This window comes from Cinclus cinclus, chromosome 4, assembly GCF_963662255.1.
Source record: "Cinclus cinclus chromosome 4, bCinCin1.1, whole genome shotgun sequence".
NCBI lineage: Eukaryota > Metazoa > Chordata > Aves > Passeriformes > Cinclidae > Cinclus > Cinclus cinclus.
Genome location: NC_085049.1, coordinates 32,633,084 through 32,654,916, shown reverse-complemented (window position 1 = coordinate 32,654,916; position 21,833 = coordinate 32,633,084). Strand labels below are relative to the sequence as shown.

At 39.7% G+C, this 21,833-nt stretch overlaps 1 protein-coding gene across 14 annotated transcripts in view; it reads right to left on the bottom strand.

Moving 5' to 3' along the window:
- CADPS2 (calcium dependent secretion activator 2) overlaps positions 1-21,583 on the bottom strand; it is a 287,063-nt gene extending 265,480 nt beyond the window's left edge. For all 14 annotated transcript variants that reach the window (XM_062491046.1, XM_062491047.1, XM_062491053.1 and 11 more), the window contains exon 1: positions 21,260-21,583. In XM_062491046.1, coding sequence (XP_062347030.1) covers positions 21,260-21,583 — 324 coding nt within the window. The remainder of the gene's footprint in view (positions 1-21,259) is intronic.
- Between the last annotated feature and the right edge of the window lie 250 nt (positions 21,584-21,833).

The following is a 21,833-nucleotide window of genomic DNA, read 5'->3' as shown; positions in this document are numbered from 1 at the left end:
AAATACTCTGAAAGTGGAGCATTTTATTACCCAAAAATGACAGATGTTTCTGGCATCATGACAAGATAGCAGCATGCTCACAGCATCCACAATAATCCAGAATTTGTAGAAAATCCACACTTAAAGGGGGCTAACACTTAAGGAACAATGGTCCTCTCACTTTAGAAAATAGCATTCTATGTAAGCGAAGAAAAAACCCAACCTTTTTCGTAACAATATATAATGAATTATTTAATCATAAACAGTATCAAATGATAGAAAAATAAGGAAAATAAATCAGTATTCTGTGAGCCTTTTGTAAACGCTACCTCATCTTTTGACAAGGAATTTTCCCCCAGGATTTGATCTCTCTTCCTGCTACATTTTCGAGCTGTGCAAATAATGCAAATTCAGCCTAAATTTCTAGCAACAAGGACTTCCAGGAATATTTACCTACAAACAACTGCTACAAAGTAATCTAAAATAAATAATTAAATCAGATTGATGACTATGTTGCTTATATATGGTGAAATCCCAGAGTCACATGTTAAAGAATAAATTCACACTCTTCATGAGCCATCTGGTTTAAAGTCAAGTATTTTCTCCTCCACCCAGAAATCTTGTATAAACATAAGGATAGCAAGTTATTGTTCTTTCAAAATGAACACACCTAGCAAAAAATCCAAATTCCCTCCAAGACAGATTCACAAACACATCCCTATCTGAACAGAAGGGTGAAAGAAATATCAAAAAAGAAGGTATTTTACAATCTGGCTATGGTCTGCTATTGCCACACACCTAATTATCAGTGCCCATTCACATTGGTCTGACTTCATTCAAATAACACTGAAGTCCTTTCATCACCTCCAGGTGCTCTTAAGCGACATATCAATTAGTAATTGCTAAGATGAGCTTCTTATTAGCTCAACAGGCATTTTAAAGTCAAATAATAACAGATTTACCTCAGACAACTAATGTTTGATGTCACTGTATTAAATCACCCAAATCTTTTAGATGCTTGTCTCTTCTCTAACAATGGATTTTATTTTTACAGTCATAAACAGCAGGCTCCCAACCACCAACAGTTTTGTAATTTCTATTCATTTTGCACAATTCAAGATAAGTTAGTATCTTGAAAGCAGAAGAGCTAAAAGAGTGAAAAGTTTGTGAGGTTCCTCTTATTCATGTCTGATCTTCAGAGGCACCGTTTTCAAAACAGGTACAACATTTTAAGTTAATTTTGGAAGAAATACCCTTTACTAGGAAACAATATACTACCCAAACTAAAAGTATGCTTAGTTATGGAAAATTTTGCCAAATGAAATTTTTCCTTTGCTAGTGTTTCTAAAGTTTTCTTCAAAGTCAAAACATTCAATCAAGTGTGTTCATCACCATCAGTAAAGGAGGCTTCCCCTAGATCAAATTATTCCCCCTTTCATCTGCCTATCCTTACTCCATATATTGACTCCTCTGCCAATACTTTGACTACTGAAATATAGTTATAAAAACTACAGACTACATGATCTCAAGTAATTCATTAAAAAACAGCAGTTAGGATGGGAGTTGTACTTCTGCAAAGCATGTCATGAAACTTTTGCAGTTACAGCTGCATTCCGAGGTCTAACTTTCAAGAGAACTGTAAAGAGAGTTGTAAAGATAAGAAAAGACAAGGGACACATAAACTTCTACCAGAAGTGTTTCCCACATTCATCAGTAGGTCTTTAAAAAGTACTACTTCCAGGGAGAAGGAAACCACTGAAACAAAGGGGAATGTGGAAATCTCTGAGTTTAGAAACAAACCCAGAACTGTAAACCCAACAACTGACTACAAACAGTCAAAAATTGACAAGTTTTCATGTCACAATAGTCCATGCTCAATTTTACCTATTTTAATATGTTTGGCTCCTTGGCCATACCATATTACATCCCTCCTGATAACTTGGTGGAGCTAGCAAGTAACATTTGCACACTCTAGGAGACAGAAATTCATAGTGAAAGGGGGCACAGCACTATTCAGATCTGTGTAGATTAGGAAAAACCATATAATTATATAATTTTAATTCTGCACCAATTATGATTTCATTTCTTGATTTCTGCTTGAAGGAAATGGCCAAGAAAATTTTCTCACTCTTTCTGATGCTGGCAAAGCTATTAAATTAAAATAAAATTAAATTTAAAAAACTAAATTAAAATGTTAAAGTTTACCAGCCTGCTCTTTTTTTTCCTCTTTTTCTTCTAATACCTACTGCCTTATCATTGCAGAATGGTATAATTTTTCTCAAAATCTACCACTTAAAAGGAACAATCTCAGAAATGTTTATTTCAAAGTGTTGCATAATGTCATTATTAGCATTTTATTTCAAATCATGACTCATGGACATTCATTTTGAAAGGCTACAAAATAAAAGCACTAGGAAGCATAGAGTGAGAGACCAGGGCAATAATGAAAATGAGAGTGGAAATCAATAAAGAGAAAAGAACTAGAGCAGTGAGACCTGGACTATATCACAGACCATAATTCACTGGTGACTAACTTAGACTGAATGCTAACAACTGAATGCTGGCAGGAAAGCATTTGATCAAAACCTACATGACAGCACAGAGCTCAAAAGGCAAATCAAGCAGGTCTCTCTAAACCTACTCCAATTAGAGCTTAGATGTGTGACCATTTTTTTGTTCCCTTCTTAAAGATAAAAAGAAAAAAAAAAAGAAAAAAAAGAATAAAATAGTCTTAAAGCTATTACTCTCCATAAATGCTTAGTTACAACCTCACAATATGTTCACAGAGCATCTACTTGTGCAAAATTCCACTGAACCACAGAAGTTTCCCTGCTCAAGTCCCCTGAAGGCCAGGATCTGAGCAGGGCATAGCACATGGGAAACAGGGAAAAGGTTAAGTAGTTCCAGAACAGCACACGTATTTAATAACATGACAGCAGACCAGATGACATCAGATGTTTGTAAGGGAACAATGAAAGGAAGTTGGCTGAAAGCCTCTCAGCCTTCTCAGTTTAAGTGAGGAGTAAATTCTTATCTTTGATCCTGCAAAAGTTACCTAAGAAAACTTTGTTATACACTGTACTGGTGGTTTATGTATCTAACCAAAAGGCAAAAGAACAGGATTCCTGATCTCCATCTCCCCCACTGTCACAGAAAAAAAAATGGCACAGTGATTAGGTACGTCTCAGAGAAACTGAGCTGACACTTAATACATAGCTATTGCACCATCAGCTACGTCTGATATTCTGGAGATGCAATTTCCTTTTCAAACTTCAGATAGAACACAACTTTCAGTATTTCTATTATTTTTAAAGTTACAGTAGAGAAGGAATACTTTGATATTCTTCCTGTTCTGCACAGAAGGCATAATGATGAAGGATCAAAGAATACAAAAATCAGAACTTCCAGAGAGAGAGAGGTTATTCCTTCCTCTAACTCCCAGTTACTCTAACTCCTCTAACTCTTCTAATGAGACTACCAACTTAATTTGACAAGATGCCTCTTTTCCCCTTTCTTTTCTTCCTTCTGGTGGAAAGGACCAGAAAACACAAGCTTAAATCAGAAAAGACATATATGTCAATCCACAAAATCCAGTACAGTTGAGGAGTGTGAGAAGTGGAAGAGTTGTGATGAATGAGGTTTGCTTAACTTTGTTCCTCAGATGAACAAGAACCAGACTTTCAAAGTTATTCATTTGGTCACAAGCACAAGCACTATTCTCAAGAAGCACATAAAAAATGACTGACCTTCAGAAAAAAAATTCACAGTATATACTTCATAACAGCTTTTCCTAAAATTATTATTTGGAAGTGCTGAGTAGGAGTAAGGCAGACAGGCCAAGGTTCCTTGCAACTTTACAATGCTGGGAGATGCCTGAATTATCACACTACAGGCAGAATAAAAGATGACATAGGGCCATAAGTAACTCATTCTTGTGCTCTATTCAACCACCTAGTTGTGATGCCAAAGGAAGGAAAGTTATTTCAATGGGTTTCAAAACAAAAACACTGGCTCAATATTTTAGAGGGAAGGATTAACTCCAAATGCTGCTGTCATACATGTAATTCATGTTACACATGACAATACAAGCATTGAAGTCATATGCAAAAGTATAGTGAAAATTCACAAGTCTGGTCACATTCTATAGAGAAATCATGTCCTATGTCCTAACCATTTAACCTCCTGCAGTGAACAAAATGCTTGACCTAACATGTTTCATAATCTCTGCTCTGCAGTATGCCAAATGTGGACAGGGCAGAACTCCAAAACCAGCCTTTTTAGAAGCTTACCGGACAACCAGGAACACAAGAATATTGATGACAGTTGGGCTAAAAGCAAATTATAAGGAAGACACACAGTGTGCAAGTGAATTAATACAAATTATGGTACTGAACACGTTTTGCTCTTTATCACCACAGCATTTAATTATTTTGAGAGCTTGCCGATAGGCATTGTTATTGAACACAAATCTGGTCTCAGCAATCTGCATTTTTTTAGGAAGATCTCTTTAGCCTTCAAACTAAGAAGTGGTAATTTATTCTCCGTGTCAAGGAATAAATAGGAGTTAGTCAATTCAGCCATCTGAAGAGTTGAGAGACCTGAATGAGGCAGTGTGCAAATCCTTTAGAAGAGTCTGAAAGTTGTCCAGCATCGACCAAAGTACCCTCCTTCCCAAAAGAGGGCAGCACGAGTCTATACGCAGAGGAGCATAGACTCCTCAGGACAAGGATATAAAAATAAGGTTAGAGTCAGGAGCAATATCTGACCCAAAACGGGAAGGATTAAAAACTCACCAATTTAACCACAATTCTATAAAATATGATGAAAATCAAATAATCTGTTTTCTTTTTATTCTTGCTTTCTGTCTAGAAGAATGCTGTAGCTCCTACTAGACAACAGTTACATAGTACAGATACTGCCATGTAGGGGAAAAAAGACTCCCAAAAAATGTGAGGGTAACTGTTAAATGAGAAATAGAATGAAAGGTAGCTGAAAACTGACCCTAAATACAGTGTTTCCATGTTGTTATGACAGAGAGAACAGGAACATGGCTATAAATATTCTGAATCTGAAGACTGATATTGGCATTCAGGGTTGGGATGCACTAGCATACAGAGTGGATTAATAAAAACTTATTGGATAAAAAGATGTATGGGGAAACAGCCACCACAGGAGCTGTGGTAACAGAAATGGGATGAAATTCAGCATCCCAAACTCCAGGCCAGGACTCACAACCACTTCTGCAAGATTTTTGTTCTCCTTGGCTGCTCTGAGCTGAAGGCTCAGATGCACTGCCTTAGAACACTCCAGGCACCAAATTAATGTGACATGATAACAAGGGGACATTAATTCCAGCAGCAAAACCTACAGATAAAGGCAGTTAGGATACTCAGAGAAGAAGAGAGACTACTGCCTGTGGGATGGTTCAGACCTTGGATTGTTTCATATAGCAGAATGACGTGCCATCCTCTACTAAATCCTTCAGGAAGGAAAAGCTGTTATTACAGCTGAAGGGCTGAGCTGACAGAACAGGAAGTGGGTATAAACCAAACCTGCAAATCCATTTGTCAAAGAAACAATAGTCTCACAACTATTAGTGTAAGGAAAAAGAGTAGCAATACCTACTAAGTGAATTTCACCTGCTAATAAAAGAGAAAAAATGTCTTATTTTTGGACATGAGACTGACTCAACCCAGGAGGTCCCTTCCCACTTGCAGTTCAAGTATGACACACAGTAACTTGCCTGTGTGTTGAATACATTCATCAGCTTTGAAATAATTTTGCAATATAAACTTTCCATCCCACAACAAATCCACAATTTAATTCTGCCATGATATCTGCTAGCATGCTTACTTGGTGTACCTGAGGCACAGCAGCTTTGCTAGCCTGGCTTATTACATATTCTGTCAAAGGCACAAATACAGTAGCAGAGGTCTTTGGCAGCATACATATCCCCTGGTAACTATCTGGTGATTCAAAAAAAATCTTGTGAACGGGCAGGGGGATAAAATACCTGTTTTCATGCAATGTATTGAGGGAAAATCTACAGCTCTCCTATCTGTGCCACCTTTCAAAAAAGCTCTTACTTTGGTTTCCTAAGTCGTATGCGCACAATTCACAAATACACATATTAAACTGTTTAGAAGCTACTAAATGGTGTCCCTAACTCAGACTACCAAATCCTCCTCAAAACAGGATTAGTTTAGTCCATCTTGATCTTTCTCACTCTTCTGCACTGATTGCACAAATTTATTTACTTGCAACAGGAAAAAAAACCAAAAACAACACCAACAACAACAAAGAAAAAAAAAAAAACAAAACAAAAAACCCCCATATTATTTCAATGCTTTATTTGGTTTAAAATCATTAGGCCCAAAATTAGAAAGTGACTTACAAGTATTTTAAGACAATTTTCAATTTTGGTACCTTAAGTACAATTTTTTTGTTTTACTTATTCATATGAATGACTGTGGTGAGTACATGCAACCTGACACCTGCCTTACACACAGAAATGCACATCCTGTTCAAGGATGAGTTCACTCCATTGACAAAATGACTGAGTTCCTGCCTGAATCTTTCAGCCTTTCAGAAAGGAAAGGTTAGAGGGTACCTATCTTATTCTGATGTTATTATGCAATTCCGTTCATTTTCCAGGCTCACCACTACTATAGATTGAAATGGATTTGCATCACTGACCATCTGTATTGCTCAGAGCTTCAGCTTCTCACACCTCTTCACTCAGTCTCTGAGAAGATTTATTACTTCAGCTATTAAAGTCAATAGGCATTACCCCATTTATTTTATTAGCACTGACTGAGACAGTGCTAGTCTGGCCACCAATATGCAGCAGCTGTTCCATCCAACCACATCACCACTAAAAATAAAATAGACCAACTTCTTTTCTTCCTGAAAAGAAGAAAAGAAAAAAAAAGAATAGAAAAAAAGAAAAAAGTGACTTATGATGGCCCAGTTGGCTGCTCTGTAGCCTCACTAAAGTCAGACTGAGTAAAAGGCAAGCACTATATCCACAGTTGTGCAGTGCAGGAGGAGAATTTTTTCTTACTTTTTTTTTTTTAAACCACACAATCGACACAGCGTTTTTCTTATTGGAGTAATTATTTTTCTGCTATAGGAAAAAACCCACAAATTTAATCAAATTAGGAAAATAAATTATTCTTCACACTAAGAACACATAAGCTTCCAAAGCAAATGTCTGCAGCCAAGGTACAAATCCATCCTAAATATAAAATCAAGGAAGATATTTAAGTCTTATGCCTGTAAAACTTAAAGAGCAGAAATATAATACTAGAAAATCAGTGTATTCATCACGATAGGGCACACTGACCTAGCACTAAGGAATCAGATAAATTCTAAAAGCTCAGTATTAATAAAATATAAAATCTTTACTATTAACACAATTCATATGAACATCTTTGCTTCCTAAGGTTTAGGAGTTTCATCTTTGAAAAAGCTACAAAAGCCAAGGCAGAAATACAGATCAGCAGGGTTTGGGATATTGGATTTGTTGGCTTGGTTTGGTGGATTGGGAGTGTGTGATGTTTGCTTTTAAAGAAATTAAATGGCAATTTACAGGTTCTACTACAATAAACAGAAGAAATAAAAAACATTCCTGAAAAAGTAGTAGTATTAAGTAACTTGTATTTCAGTATTTTATGCTTAATATTTTATGCCTAACTTTAAAACCACTGAGATCATAACATGCAGTGCAGCACTCATTCTAATTCCCTTTTATAGTACCTATAACTTTTTTCCCTGCCTCTCTCATGCAGACACACACTCTCCTCCCTTAGATACATATATAAAATCCCACACAAATGCACACTTTTCACATCCCATAGAGAATCTGGCAGAACCACAGCATGCCGGGAAGCAGGAATGCACCACCAACAGCAGGATTCTCTTCCTCTGCCATGGATCATGGTCATGGTTTCACTTTGAGCACACAGGAGTCAGCTGTGTTCACGTCCTTCCAGGATGTGAACACATTCAGAGTTACAGCATATAACCTTACAGGACCAAACAGATACTAATCAATTCATTGCAACACACAAACTGATGGGACCAAAGAGATACCGATGAATCTATTGAAGCTCAGAACAACTAAAAGACACTGCAAAGGACATGGCTCTTCTGGTTCTGGGCTTGGTCCCTCTGTGAATATGAATTCCACATAAAGAGGGGCTGACCACAGTGATCACAGATATATTGTTGAGAATTAAATGTCGTGCCTGTCTTAGACAGACATCACACAGCAGTGGGTTGATTGCCCAGCCTAACTCCTTCAAGACCCATGACCCCTTCATGTGCATCCCAGCACTCTGGGGTACCTGCAGCCTTGCACCTCAGCCTCCAGCAGAGACTTAGAACCAGTATAGGAAATTGCTCCAAGGGTTTAATGCTTCCAAGGATTTATTTGTATTTATTCCTGATCAAAATTGCTATATATGTATCAATGTAATTGAGGATTAAGGCTACTAAAAACAGTTCAAACTAATAAATTAAGGCGTGCCAATTTAGGTGGTAGCACCCAAAGAGCTGTCTGGATAAAACCTCACCCCGATTAGTCCCTTAAAAAACTGCTTAGGATAAAAATGCCTTACTAGTTGAGCTAGTTTTAAAGGGGGTTTTGGTTTTGTTTTGGGGTTTTCTGGGGTTTTTTTGTTTTGTTTTTGTGTTTGTTTTTGTTTTGTTTTGTTTTGTTTTTGAGAAGAAGATAAATCATTTAACTTTCAATTTTTATTCTGTAGGACTGCATTTGTTGTGCATTGAAGGCACCTGAGGGGAGGGCATACACGGAAGTTTTCTCCCTGAGACCTTCCTCTGTGAGTTGATGGCACCAATTGGAGGCTGGTTTGGTTGTTGACAGCCTGAGAAACCAATTGGAGAAGTTAAGTTCACCTCTGTTAATTCACATTTTGGAGCATGTAAAAGCCCGGGAGAGCTTCCTTCGTTTCCAGCCTTTCACAAGGTAACACTGCGGCCCAGGCCGGGCAGGGGTGGGCTCGGGAGGTACCATGGGCTGGTCGGTGTTACCTTGTGAAAGGCTGGAAACGAAGGAAGCTTTTCCGGGCTTTTACTTGCTCCAAAATGAGCTCGGGAGGTCCGGTTTTCCACAAGGGGCCCCGACAGGCAGGGGGAGGAGGAGACCATAGCTAAGATCGCAGCCCTCCCTCCCGGCTGAACTCTGCCCTGTCCCCGGCCCGGAGCAGCCTGCGGTGGCCGAGCCTGCCCCGCTGCCCACACGGCCTGGGGTGGGGCTGAAGGCAGCCGAGCCCCGCTCTGGCACAGCCCTTCCATGGCCTGGATTGCTGGGCAGGGTGGAGGGAGCACGGGTGCCCGGGGCAGCCCTCACCCGGCTCCCGGTGTGAGCCGAGTGTCCTGAGATCCCGGCACAGCTCCAGCACGGCCACAGCCCCTGCATCTTCTGTGTGAGACTGTAACCCTTGCAGTGCTCAGATCAGCCTCGCAGACCTTCGATCATCCCTTGGGGAAGAGGGAAGAGAACATAGGGGATACACCAAAGTCAGTGATGGAGGAGCCAGGTTCTAGATGTAAGGAGAATGAGGAGATGCTGTCAAAGTTGGCTGAAAAATCTTTTTGTAAGCTATAGCTTTTAGCTACACTAAAATTTCCTATAAACCGTAGAAAAAGACATGGGGGGTTGGAGTGTTCGGAAAATCCTTTGTACCAAGGGAAAAAGAGGATCTCTGTTCCTGGGAATGAAGTATGAACAGAGAAAAGAGAAATTAACTTTTGCTTTTGAACAGTTCATTCTTAAAAGTAAACACCCCATGAGTTTAACATTGCCCATAAACACAGTTTGGGAGAGCTGTGAAGGAGGAGTTAGTGGAAAATAAAGCCACAAGATAACTTGTGGAAAAAAATTCCTATAGCCAAACAAGAAGAGACTCCTGTCCCTAAAATAAACTGAAAAAGATTATTTAAGTTGGCAACTGACTGAAGTGTTTCTGTATGTTGTTCCTAAAGAGGAGAAGAAGGTGTAGGAGGGGGGAAGAGGGAGTGGTCTGAAGGCTTTATTCTGAATTTATTATTTCTTTTGTGTTAATAAAGTTTTTCTTTACACCGTTTTAATTTTTAGGCCTGCCTTGCTTTTGCTCCTAATTCTATCTCACAACAGAAAATAAGCATATTTAAATTGGCAAATCTAAACTACCACATTTTATTGGTGCATTGGCCAAGAAACAAACTAATACTAAAACACAGACGTAATTTCCATACTGCTGTTTTTTCAAGAACATAGAAAAATCACAGTCCATTTGGTGGCCCATACACTTGACAGCCAACAGTTGCTACAGATACACATGCTACTGATCAACACAAAGGATGCTTGCTACCCAGAGGCCGTCTGCAAGCACCAAAGACTTCTCAGCTCCATGAGCCGCGGGCTACAGCAAAGCCAACTATTGAAACGAAATACACTATGTCAGCATATTTAATAAGCAGGTTCTATTGAAGTCATATGTTAAGAAAATAGTTGAATAGAGCATTTGATATTGAAATGGAAATACTATTCCTATTTTACCTGTCATTCTGCCCCTATTAGTCCCTGCCTCAGCACTAGAAAGCATAAGCGCAGCAAACTTGCAAATCAGTTCAGAAAAATCTATCTGCAGGATTAGATTCAGTGGATGGCTCGGGGTGTCACAATATTTTCCAAGGGCACTTTATTTGCTCTCTGAAGATACTCTTGAAAATGATTTCTTAGTCATTAATTATTCATTCTATTTCTTATAATCAGTTCTTTTAATTAGCATCCCAAGCAGCTTTGCTGAGGATTCCACACTTTCAGTAATTAGGGGCAGTTTGTTGCCCCTAATTAACTTCAGACATAGCAAGACTCTTATTACTTTGTTATTTCAGCTGTTTTTATGTTTGCATTGCATATGCTGTCCTGCTTTAATGGCTCAAAAAGGAGACTGTTGTGTCCCTGTTGTGCTATTTATCTCATTTAGGTTCCATCTCTCTTTCTTGCCTCTATGTTAGCAGCTGTATATTAAATCTCTCTGACTCTCTGAAGTCACATCTACACTGGCAAGCAGTGTGACACCAGAAAAGTGCATCTGTACAGTAAAACAGAACCTGCCAGTCTGTACAGCCTCCTACCCTTTTGTGCTGCTTTGCACAGTTAAGTGCACTTGTAACAGATAGAGCTTGTAATACAGCAAGAGGGTCACGTATGCAGACTTTACCCAGTCTGCTGATTTTATCATGCCTCTGTGGCCTCTTGAAGGTCATTCTGGACTGACTTCTGACCAAATGTTGTTAGTAATCAATGGGTTAATAATCTATTAGAGTTTAAATATCCAGAACATATAAAACAGCTAGAGGTTTAGTAATAAGCTGAATAATTTTATTATTTTAAATAAACAACACTTCTCTTTCTTACAAGGTGTTTTTTTCATCTACAGGCAGCAAGGTATATTAAAGCAGCAGAAAGACTGGTATAATCCAGTTGCTCCAATTAAAGTTTGAGGAAGAGTCAAGCAAAGACAACAGCAGCTCTGTTCACAGCACACCACTGACCTTCCAGGCAATTCAGTAAGAAAAGAGATTTTAAAAATTCCCCACCCCAGGCTATGGGTGGTGGGGGCAAAGAAGAAACAAACAAATTTTCATCTGGCTCTAAAAGAAGTCCTTTAAGGTACATCCTCACACTTAGGGTGTCTGAGAGAGCCACACACAAACATACTCGCATAGGCTGATATCAGTGGGTGACTGATCTGCAGAACAAACAGATTAGCTTTACATTACACAGTTAAGTATGACACTTCCTCTTCAGCAACACCTGAGCAAAATACATTGATATATGCACACACAGCTGGATCTTGTAATTTTCCACTTTCCACTGTAGGATATTTGGGGTTTTATATTCCAGGTGGTAAAATGGAAGGCTTATGTTCACAAAACATAGCTAGTCTAATAATAGCTTTATATAACATTTTTATAAGTTTTTAACATTTATTGTCACAGAAAAAAGCCTGGGAACATTAAGTTATTAAGTACCTAAACATTAAGGTTTAGCATGGCATTAGATGGCAGAGAAAGACAGCTTTAAGAGCTGGTAGGCTTTTACCATCAAGTAGTGTTTTTAAAGTAAATTAATTTGGGAGACAGAGTATGCTGAAAAGAATCCAAAGTTATATAAACAAGATAGTCAGAACTAGTATCACATAATATTTAAGCTAAAAACACATCTAGGTACTTCATTACCATGTACTAGTGTGCTCAGACTCTCCAGTGTGTGTAGCACGTGTGGTTATGAGAATGATACTGCATTTGGAGTTAAGTCATGGCAAGCAGAATCTAAGTGTCCATTTAGACAAATACTCCAACAGCTAGCTGAAAACTACTACAGAAAAAATTCTAATGGAGTTTGTTAACTTCCGTCTCCAAATAATAACACTATTTACTCTTAACTCCCCACTGGTAAGAGACTGAAAAATCCTCTGCCTTTTAATGACACTGTAGGAAGGAAGACAAAGTGAAAGAGGAACTGATTTCTAAGATGATTTAATATCAGATCTATACCAAACAACCTCTTATTTGTTTTTATTTCTTCTCTTTGACTATGGTCCATCCATAAGGAGGTCAAAATAATAAAAAAATTAAATTGTCAATATTAATAATTTAGCAATAATACATATTTGATGTATTAAATAGTTGGAGTGAAGAACATTTGTAGAGCACTTCTGAATAAGAAAAAACTTTGCTACAAGGCCTCAGAATACATAATTTACAAATAAATCAAGGAATTTATGAGCAATAGGCATAAACTGGGGATGTTTCCCAGCAAAAGCCAGTGTAGACTGGCTGAAGGTGAATTTTTTCTTAGAAAAAGAAAACTCATTAATTCACCATTAGAAAAACCTAAACATATAAAACAACTCCAACTTTCTGCAGAAAAAAAAAAACAAAACCAAAAACAGTTTTTCCAGTGCACTATATGCTACTGCCTTGATTTTCATGCAGTCCGACTTCTACATACCATTTTTCTCACCAGGTCTTTGTCCTAGCTATTTTGTATTAATCCTGATATGGATTTTGAGACTATTCCCTTATTTACCAGTTTAATTGTTATCCTTTTTTCTAGACCAATATCTTTCTTGCAAACTCACCCCCAAGATATTCCTCCATTTCTGTTTAATACTAAAAAGCATTACTCTCATGACCAATGGACTTCTCTGCTACAAATTCATTCCTCTTTAACTTTGTAACTGTCCTCGCTGAAAAGTTCCTCTACCCCAAAATTAATTCAGTTCCATACACTTTCTCAACACCTTCAACTCATGAAGGTGAGGTGAACTCCATGAAACTCTCCATCACTGATGGCTATTTCTCCTCTAACCACTGCAGATGTACACTATCTCTTCAGAGGTCTCATTTATAACCTATATATTTGTCCTCTCTTTCACATCCTTGTCTAATATGGCCCAAACAAGTCTACTCAAAGTATTATCCTAAGGATTCTTTTTGTGTCTATTACTCAGAGTATCCCTCCAGCACTTTCATTACAGAGAAGCTGCCAGCCTCTATCTCTAAAACCCCATGGACAAGACAACTGAACATAAATGAATAATTAAAAATTTAGAGAAAAATGGAAACACAGTTGCAGAAAAATTCTTGTATAATCACCTTCTCTTTTTCTAATTTTGATTCACCAGGTCACATATTTAAAGAAGTACTCACTGTAGCTCTGTTCATTCTTCACAATGCTGTTAATGCTTTTCCCCTTCCTGACAGGAAAAACACTCAAGAACATTCTTGAACTCATGCATACAAGCAACCACAGTTGAGGAGAAGCATATGCTTTATCTCCTCACTGCAAAATAAACAAGAACCAGAAATAAATTCTATTGAGTAAGTACCATCAACTTCTAGGGAGTTTTAAATACAAAATGAAAAGCCTTCAATGCTTATGGCTGAAAAAATAACCTTCAAAATGCAAGCTTAAGCTGATGCAGCCTGGTACTGACATGCAAACACTATCTCTCCTGCTGCTCAGAGTTTCCCACACACAGCAACAAATTGAAAACTGCCTTTTCACAGCTGCTATTCTGAAACCTGGGGGAATCGGCTGCAACGCACAAGAACTGGGCTGCTTTCAATTCCATGCCAGCACTTCTAGGCAGAAATGAGCACTGGAGACAAGCACTAGGCAAATGAGCAGGACTTCAGCACTGTTCCTCACCCTGCCTCCTGTCCTGAATGGCAAGAGCCAGAAGTCAAGAAGTCTGAGTGCCAGACCTGTGCATGCCACTGCCATCGGCTGCCAGCAAGAGGAGTAACTTGGAAAGAAACATAGGAGGCATGTTTGAAGCCAATGTGCCAAAAAAGCCCTACATGAAAACTGACTTCGGGACTAAACATTTAAAAGCCTTAACAGACTGGCACCTGGTTCAGACAGAGTAACATACTAACCAGGGTTCAGTACAACTAAATATAGAAGCAGAGTCAAGCCGTAAAGACAAACATCCCAAAACACATCCCTCAATGACCCGAGGTGAGGCAGTGAGCCAAGCACTTTCCTAGCAGACAACAAAAACATCATCCCATCTTCTTCTAAGGATACCTCTTTGGTCAGTAAAGCAAATCTCATCCCTGAGCTATCAGCTTTCCACTTGTAGCAAGAGAAGCAGCAGGAAGCAGAGATATGTTAAGCTAGCAAAGTAAGGGACATCTACATACAAGGGAAAAACGAGGATAACGGGAGAGTGGAACAAAAATGCAAAGGTACATTAAAAAAGGCAAACCAATACATACTGAAAGCAACTTCAGGATGATATTCACCAGTATGAAAAAGAAATGGTACAAAGCCAGAAAGAGGAAAACCAACTCTAATAACCAGCATGAAAATGTAAAGGCAGTTGGTTAGTAGTGTCCCCAAACATTAACTGGTGACAACAGGTTTGCATGGGGGAGAAAGGGGGAAGAAATGAAAATTTGCTGTTACAGAAATACATTACTCAATAGTCAACTAGCAACCAAACAGTATTTTCTGTTCTGGCAATACTGTACAGTTAAAGACAGCATGTAGTAATTGATATTTTGATATATTGTGCCTCAGGCAGGTAAAGGAGTGTGGTTCAGAGGAGGAACCTGGCTTTGTTATTCCACAGCATCAGTGAGTGTATTTCACAGATGATGTCAGAGAAAGTATTAAAGACAAGATGAACTGATTGGTATTTCTGCCTCTCAATCACCAATTACAGCAGCTCAGATATACACAAAATGCAGTGTGAGAATAACAACTGCAAAGGCAATATGCAAGGCAGCCCAGCCAGACAATTCCCCTGTACAGTCCCTACAGATGGGGTGGCAACTGACTGACCCTTCAAACTTTCCTTCTGTCAGCTCCCCTGTAGAAAAAAAAACAATAATTAGTCTTCCATAGGCACTTTAAATGGGGTATTTGCCAACAGAGTTAATACATCTGTGAAACTGTGTGGGTGACAGAAAAAAAGAAACAACCTGAGGTCATGCATTCAGGAAAAAATAAAATTGTCCCATCAAATAATAATAACTACTCAAATTTCAAAGGCAAGTATAGGTAAAAAATAGGCAGTGAAAACAAAACAAAACAAACAAACAAACAAAAAAGGCAAAAGAAGATAGTGATAAATTTTTCATCATAGTAGACCAGGTTTGCAGACTTTCCAAACATGCTCACTTCATTAAACAGCTGTTTACCAATACGTGTTTCTCCCAGCACATCACCAGCTTCTGGCCAAGCCACACTGATCAATGCTGAGCTGGTAGGCCAGAAGAATTTAAGATTAAAACAAAACTCTGATGGGTTGTCATTTCTGAAGCAGCACTGGTTATTAGGAGACTTTGCTTCTCTCATCACCCTTCAGTACTTCTTCAGTCATGGCTGATTCAACTGCCCATGGCAAGCAACTTTCCTACTGCAGGCAAAACCGACTTCTTCCCCTAACAGCCGGTTCTCACAGGGGTAGAAAGATCTATTTGTGAATAATCTTGTCTCAACATGCAGGCTACCAAATTATGGCTTTTAAGAGGATTTACCAGAACTCTCTATATTCACTCGACTAAAAATAAAAAACTATACACAGTTTAGAGCATGATGACAAGGTATTATGGGGAAAAATAAGGCAATAAACTAGATTTAAAATTACTTTCTATAACACCACAAAAAGAACTGAAATTTGTAAAGGAAACAATGAAGGTAGAATTGGAAGACATGTTCATAGAAAGATTTTTAGAACAATTTTGACCAGATGAACAAGTTTTATAGCTATGTTTTTTCTCTGAAATGTGTCTAGAGCTCCTGAAAACAATGGTTTTGGATGTATTCTCTTTGCTACATTAGCAGTGCAGAAAGCAACATCTAATGAAGTATGCTGATGCCAAGAGACAATTTTTCTTTCCCAAAGCATGCTTAGCCAATAAATAGGCAGATACACATCGCCAACTCAAAAGTCAGGAGATATAGGGCTTGAGACAGAATAAAGACAAGCATTGGAAATGAAACTACAGTCCAGAGAAAGAAGTCTATCTCCATAACCAGCATTTCCTGACAGTGTTATGAAGTGAACACATATCATCATAGACCTCTCCTTTACGGATAAAATCCAAGAAAGAGGAAAGAATGAAAGCATGAAATTTAGATGAAAATAAATTACTGATTATTACTGTTCCTACTTTCAAGAATGAGCTATAAGTCAATGGTTTTGATCTACTCATGATTTAGTAGTCAGATGGGAGAGAAGGAATGGAAGGAAAATAGGTCATCAAGTATTCCAGAAGTAAACTCACTCAGTTATGAATTCTACATGGCCAGATCAATTACTTCTAATACCTATCACCTATGAAAGCAAGACTTGAATTATCAGCTTTGATGTACTAAGCCTTTCATGCACTACAAAATCTTGTTTAGCCTAGGAGTGCTACTCTTCTCCCTTAGTCTAGGATTTGTGGTGTATACTTGATTACTAGAGTAATTTTTAAAATGCTAAGAAAGAAAAACACAGGAAGAACACCTTTTTTTTTTTTCTACTTAATTGTAGCATTTTGCTGTCCCTTCCTTCCCCTGATTCATCTCTCAGACACCGAACCTGATTACTATAAACAGCAGTTACCAGGGTCATCATTTAATCACTGATTCAGTAGGTATACAGTCACATATATAATATATTTTCACATACAACACTTTCCCTTGATGGAAGACAGTCACAAGTGAATTTCATTCACAACCCAAATCTCATTCTATGGACAAATTCAATTTGGCACTTTGCAGTTTGGTTTGGCTGAAGTAGAACAGAAGAAAGAGGAATGGGCTCAGTTAACTATTGCCTTCTCTTTTGTTGAGACTAGAAACAAGAAGTGAAGAGGCAGAAGAAAAAAAGTGGTGAAATATGTTTGAGAGGACTCATAAAAAAATGGTAACTACAAAAAAAGTGTCCCTTTAAAGCAGGGACAGACAAAATTTGCTTTGAAAGGAACAGTGTATAATGATGCATCAATATTTCTCTACAAGGTGGAAAATATATGACTAGATGTTCACAAGTATCTATGGAAAGTATGTTACTAAATACATACTAGCTCTACTCTGTAGAGCTAATTCCATATTCATCAGGATATTCCACTTCACCTCAAAAAATAACACTATTGCTCAGTTCCACACCTCCAATATTTGATTATTTCCCCTTCTCTATCAAAAATCTACCAGCAACCAAAGTAAAGTAGGATATAAAAGTAGCTCATCAACTAACTCTGAATAGTTAAAGAAGAGTATTTCTATCACATATCCATCCTGGAGACTACGGGGAAAAATAAAAGAAGCAGCCATATTATAAAAGTATGTGATTCAGCAAACTCTGGGCTAAATTACATTGAATTTGTCATTAAAAGCAAGTTAGAGGAATTGATGGACTCTTGTGAATTATGCTAGTTCTTGTTTTTTCTTAAAGTTTGATTTTCTTTTTTAGTTAATCTTATCTATCACAATACAGCAGAGCTAATTTTACTTAGCAAGAAGAAAGAAGGAAGAAGAAAGGACAAAGAGGAGTGAAACACTGCCTGCATTCAGAATTCTTTAATTAGTGTAACACAGTCCATTAACTATGGTGGTTTCAAGATACTATATAGTACATTTTAATCTGATACTAAAGCAGGAACATAAGAAGCCAGCCATTACTGTAACCCATTTCCTTACTGATTTTACAATGCAGTTGAAGATACTTGATATATGAATTCCAGCTCATTCCCTTACTGGATAATATGTTCAACATTAAAAAGGAAGCAAACTGCATTCCTCAATATTTGCTCAGCAATATGCCAAATGAACTGGCAGAAAGAACAAATTACTTCTGCTCTTAATCAGGGTGGATACTATACTTAGGTTATCTGAAACACTGCTGGTACAAAAGCACTACAAGGAGTTCACAAGCAGAAAGAGGCAGGGGGCTGAAACCACACAGGATCACAGGTTCTCATTCAAAACCATACCTTGGATGACATGGACATGGTATGCTGTAGCCAACAGCTCCAGTTATATAACACCAGTAAGGAACCTCAGGCCAGCTCGCAATGGACAGCCAGCCACATGCTGTCACACAAGTCAGAACTGAAGCCAAAGAGCAAGAGATCAAGGAACACTCCATATCTGTATCCTATCTTGGCAGACAGAAAATTAATTCAGGAAATAAGACAGACTTTTATTCCATAGAATATGAGTCACAAAATTACAAAATGGGTAAGGCTGGAAGGGGCAACAGTGGGTCATCTGGTCCAACCTCGCTGTTTGAGCAGGGTCATCCCAGAGCACATGGCACAGGATTGCATCCAGATGGCTCCTAAATATCTCCAGTGAAGACTCCACAGCCTCTCTGGGCAATCTGTTCCTGTGTGCAGCCACCCGCACAGTAAAGAAGCTCTTCCTTGTATTCCAGTAAAGAAGTTCTTTCTCATATTCAGGTACAACTTCTGTGCATCAGTTTCTGCCTGTTGTCTCTTGTCTCACTACTTTGCACCACTAAGAAGAGCATCCTCTTGACATCCTCCCTTCAGATACTTATATAGGTTGATAAGGTCCCCTCTCAGTTATCTCTTGTCCTGACCACCTGTCACACTTCCAAAAGTGTCTTCTTTCAGGACACAGTTTAAGGCAGGTGGTTGTACTCTCATTCCCAAAGCTGACACGGGGCCACCGTGCAGCACAGAGAACATAAATTAGACCTAAAAGAGGGCTCCTTTATACACCTCTCAACAATTCCAAGCCATCAAAGCAGGTTTTCTGACCTCTCAAAACTCATGACCAGTTCTACTACCCATGACCAGTTCTACTACCCTACATGCAATAATTTACTGGCTAATATATAGAAAATTGTCACCTAAGAGGAAGGATGGTTATGTGCAGTTCGTTACATCTAGACAGAAGTGCAACTCCCGCAATATAACACATATTTTTTGTGCTATGTGTTATTTAAAAACACTATTTCCTGACCAGGAAAAGATCCTTGCTCTGCAGCTAAATTACTAAATATGACAAAAGTCTCTTTGTACATACCGCAATTAATGCAAAATCCAGAGTTCACTTAAAAATAGTAATTAGCAAGGGCAATATTTATTCTTAGCTATCAAGTCAATATGTCAATCAGTCTGCTCATTGCTCATAGTTAAATCCATGACAGTTTTATTTCTGCATTTGCTGCACATCAGTAATATTTTTTCAGACATTTTAGTAATAAAAATAATTAATACAGTAGTTGTTTTTAAAGCAGTTTCTATACTTAGTGACTTAGATCCGTGAGAACGTCTAAATGCTCAGTATCTTCTGCAATTGATGGCCACAAGCTGCAACTTAGAAGCTGATTAAGAAAATTTAATCAACAGGAGGGCAATGCAGCAGTAGAGCAGGTCACACAGAGAGGTTGTGAGATCTCATCCCTGGATGCTTCTGAGCCTCCTGCTTGAACCTAGACGGATACCAGCACTACATAAAGTCTGCTTTGGCTTTGTCCAGTAAGAAGTCACACTTAGAGGGATCCAGATGTCTCTTCAAAATATAATTTCTGTGATGATTCTGTGTTGGGGTAGGGAATTTCCAGTGCGTTGAAAATTTTTGTTTCAGATTTTCTTTGGCTTTCTGCTTACAAGATGTTTCTCTTCAGGCTCCAGAGTTTAAGTACCTAACACTTAATAAAAACAAAATAATCTTCCAGAAACAATCTTACTACTATCATGTTGCCATGTTAATTTGTCTGAGAATTCACTGAACACCTATAGTTACTTATAGCAGGCATACCTCAGATACCCCAAAACATCTAGTATTGGATTTTACAAACCCTTAGACATATGGAAGTATCAAGATCACAAAAGTCAAGTAGAATTAAATAATTTTTGTGTTCTATCACTATCCTTCTGGGAAGTGATGTGGAACGGGGATTTTGTTTGTTTCTTTTGTTTTGGATTAGTTTGTTTGTTTACAGAACTGAAAGTAAAGAACCAATTTTTTAGGCCAAACATTTCAAGAACTGAACTTTTTAGTAGTTATCTGGAAATACAGTGCCTTAATCCAAAACTTTAGGAACTCTACTTACTCAACAGCTCAAAATTTAGAGACTAAGCATAAATACCTACCACGACCTGCCAGTTCTCAAAAGCTTTGTCCTTCACATACGAGACACAGAGAATAACTTAGGTCAACCTTCATTAGAAGGTCATTTTCACCACAAACATGCATGTTGAGTGTTTCTATGTACAGGGAGCACACTCAGTAATTTATGAAACAAAATACTTTTCCCATTCACCTGTGTTTTATGGCTTACTTTGCTCGGGTTGTGTACAGACGGTCAGAACACGACTCGCAGGAGGCACCTCTGGAAGGTTTAATTCCACCCATCGGGCACCGCCGAGAAGCAGGAATACATTCTCCACCGCAGAACGGCCCCAGCGCGCCCGCTCCCTGCGCTCCTGTGCCCTTCGCACGGCGACTGCGAGCGCAACTCTAAAAACTTAAACGACTTCACCCCTGGCGACTGATGGATTTCTAGATAAAGGGTGTGTTTAGGGCAAGGCGAGCTGACACCCAGCCCTGCAGCAGCCGCTCCGGCAGCTCCCCGCGCCGTGCCCGGCCCGTGCCGCGGCCCCGCTCTACCTGTTGCGGGCCGGAACGCCAGGGCGGCGCGGCACCGGCGAGCGGGACGGAGGGCGCGGGACGGCCCGCGGGGGACGAGCGCCCACGGCGGGGCAGGGGAGCGGGGAGGCGGGGGCTCACCTTCTGCTGCCGGCGGGCCATGTCCGTGGGCTGCTTGGCGTTGAAGGGGTGCGCGATGCACCTCGCGATGAACACGTAGAGCTGCAGCCGGAGCCGCTTCTCCCGCTCCTCTCGCTGCAGGCGCTCCTGTTCCTCCCGGCCCTCGCTCAGCACCGAAGGGCTGGGGCTGGCTGCCCGCGCCGCCCCGGCCTCCCTGCCCCGCGAGTCCCGGGGCGCCGGCGGCAGCGAGCGCGGCGAGCCGCCGCCCGCCGCCACCAGCACGTCCCGCCGCTCCTCTTCCAGCAGCTCATCGGACTCCTCCTCGCTGGAGGAAGGGTCCAGCATCGCTCTCGGCGGGCGCGCCCCGCGGCCGGGCACGGAGCGAGGCGGGGAGAGGCGCGCACCTTTCCGGACACGTCGAGTTTACACACGGACTGTTTCCGACCGGCGGCGGCCGCCGGGCGGGAGCGGCGGGGCGGGGAGCAGAGGCGGGGTTTGGGAAGGGGGTCGAGCCTGGGTTGTCGTGGGAATTGCTCCGAGCGGCTCCCGGCGGAGGCAGAGGCGGGACTGGGGCCGGGCTAACATCTCCGCCCGC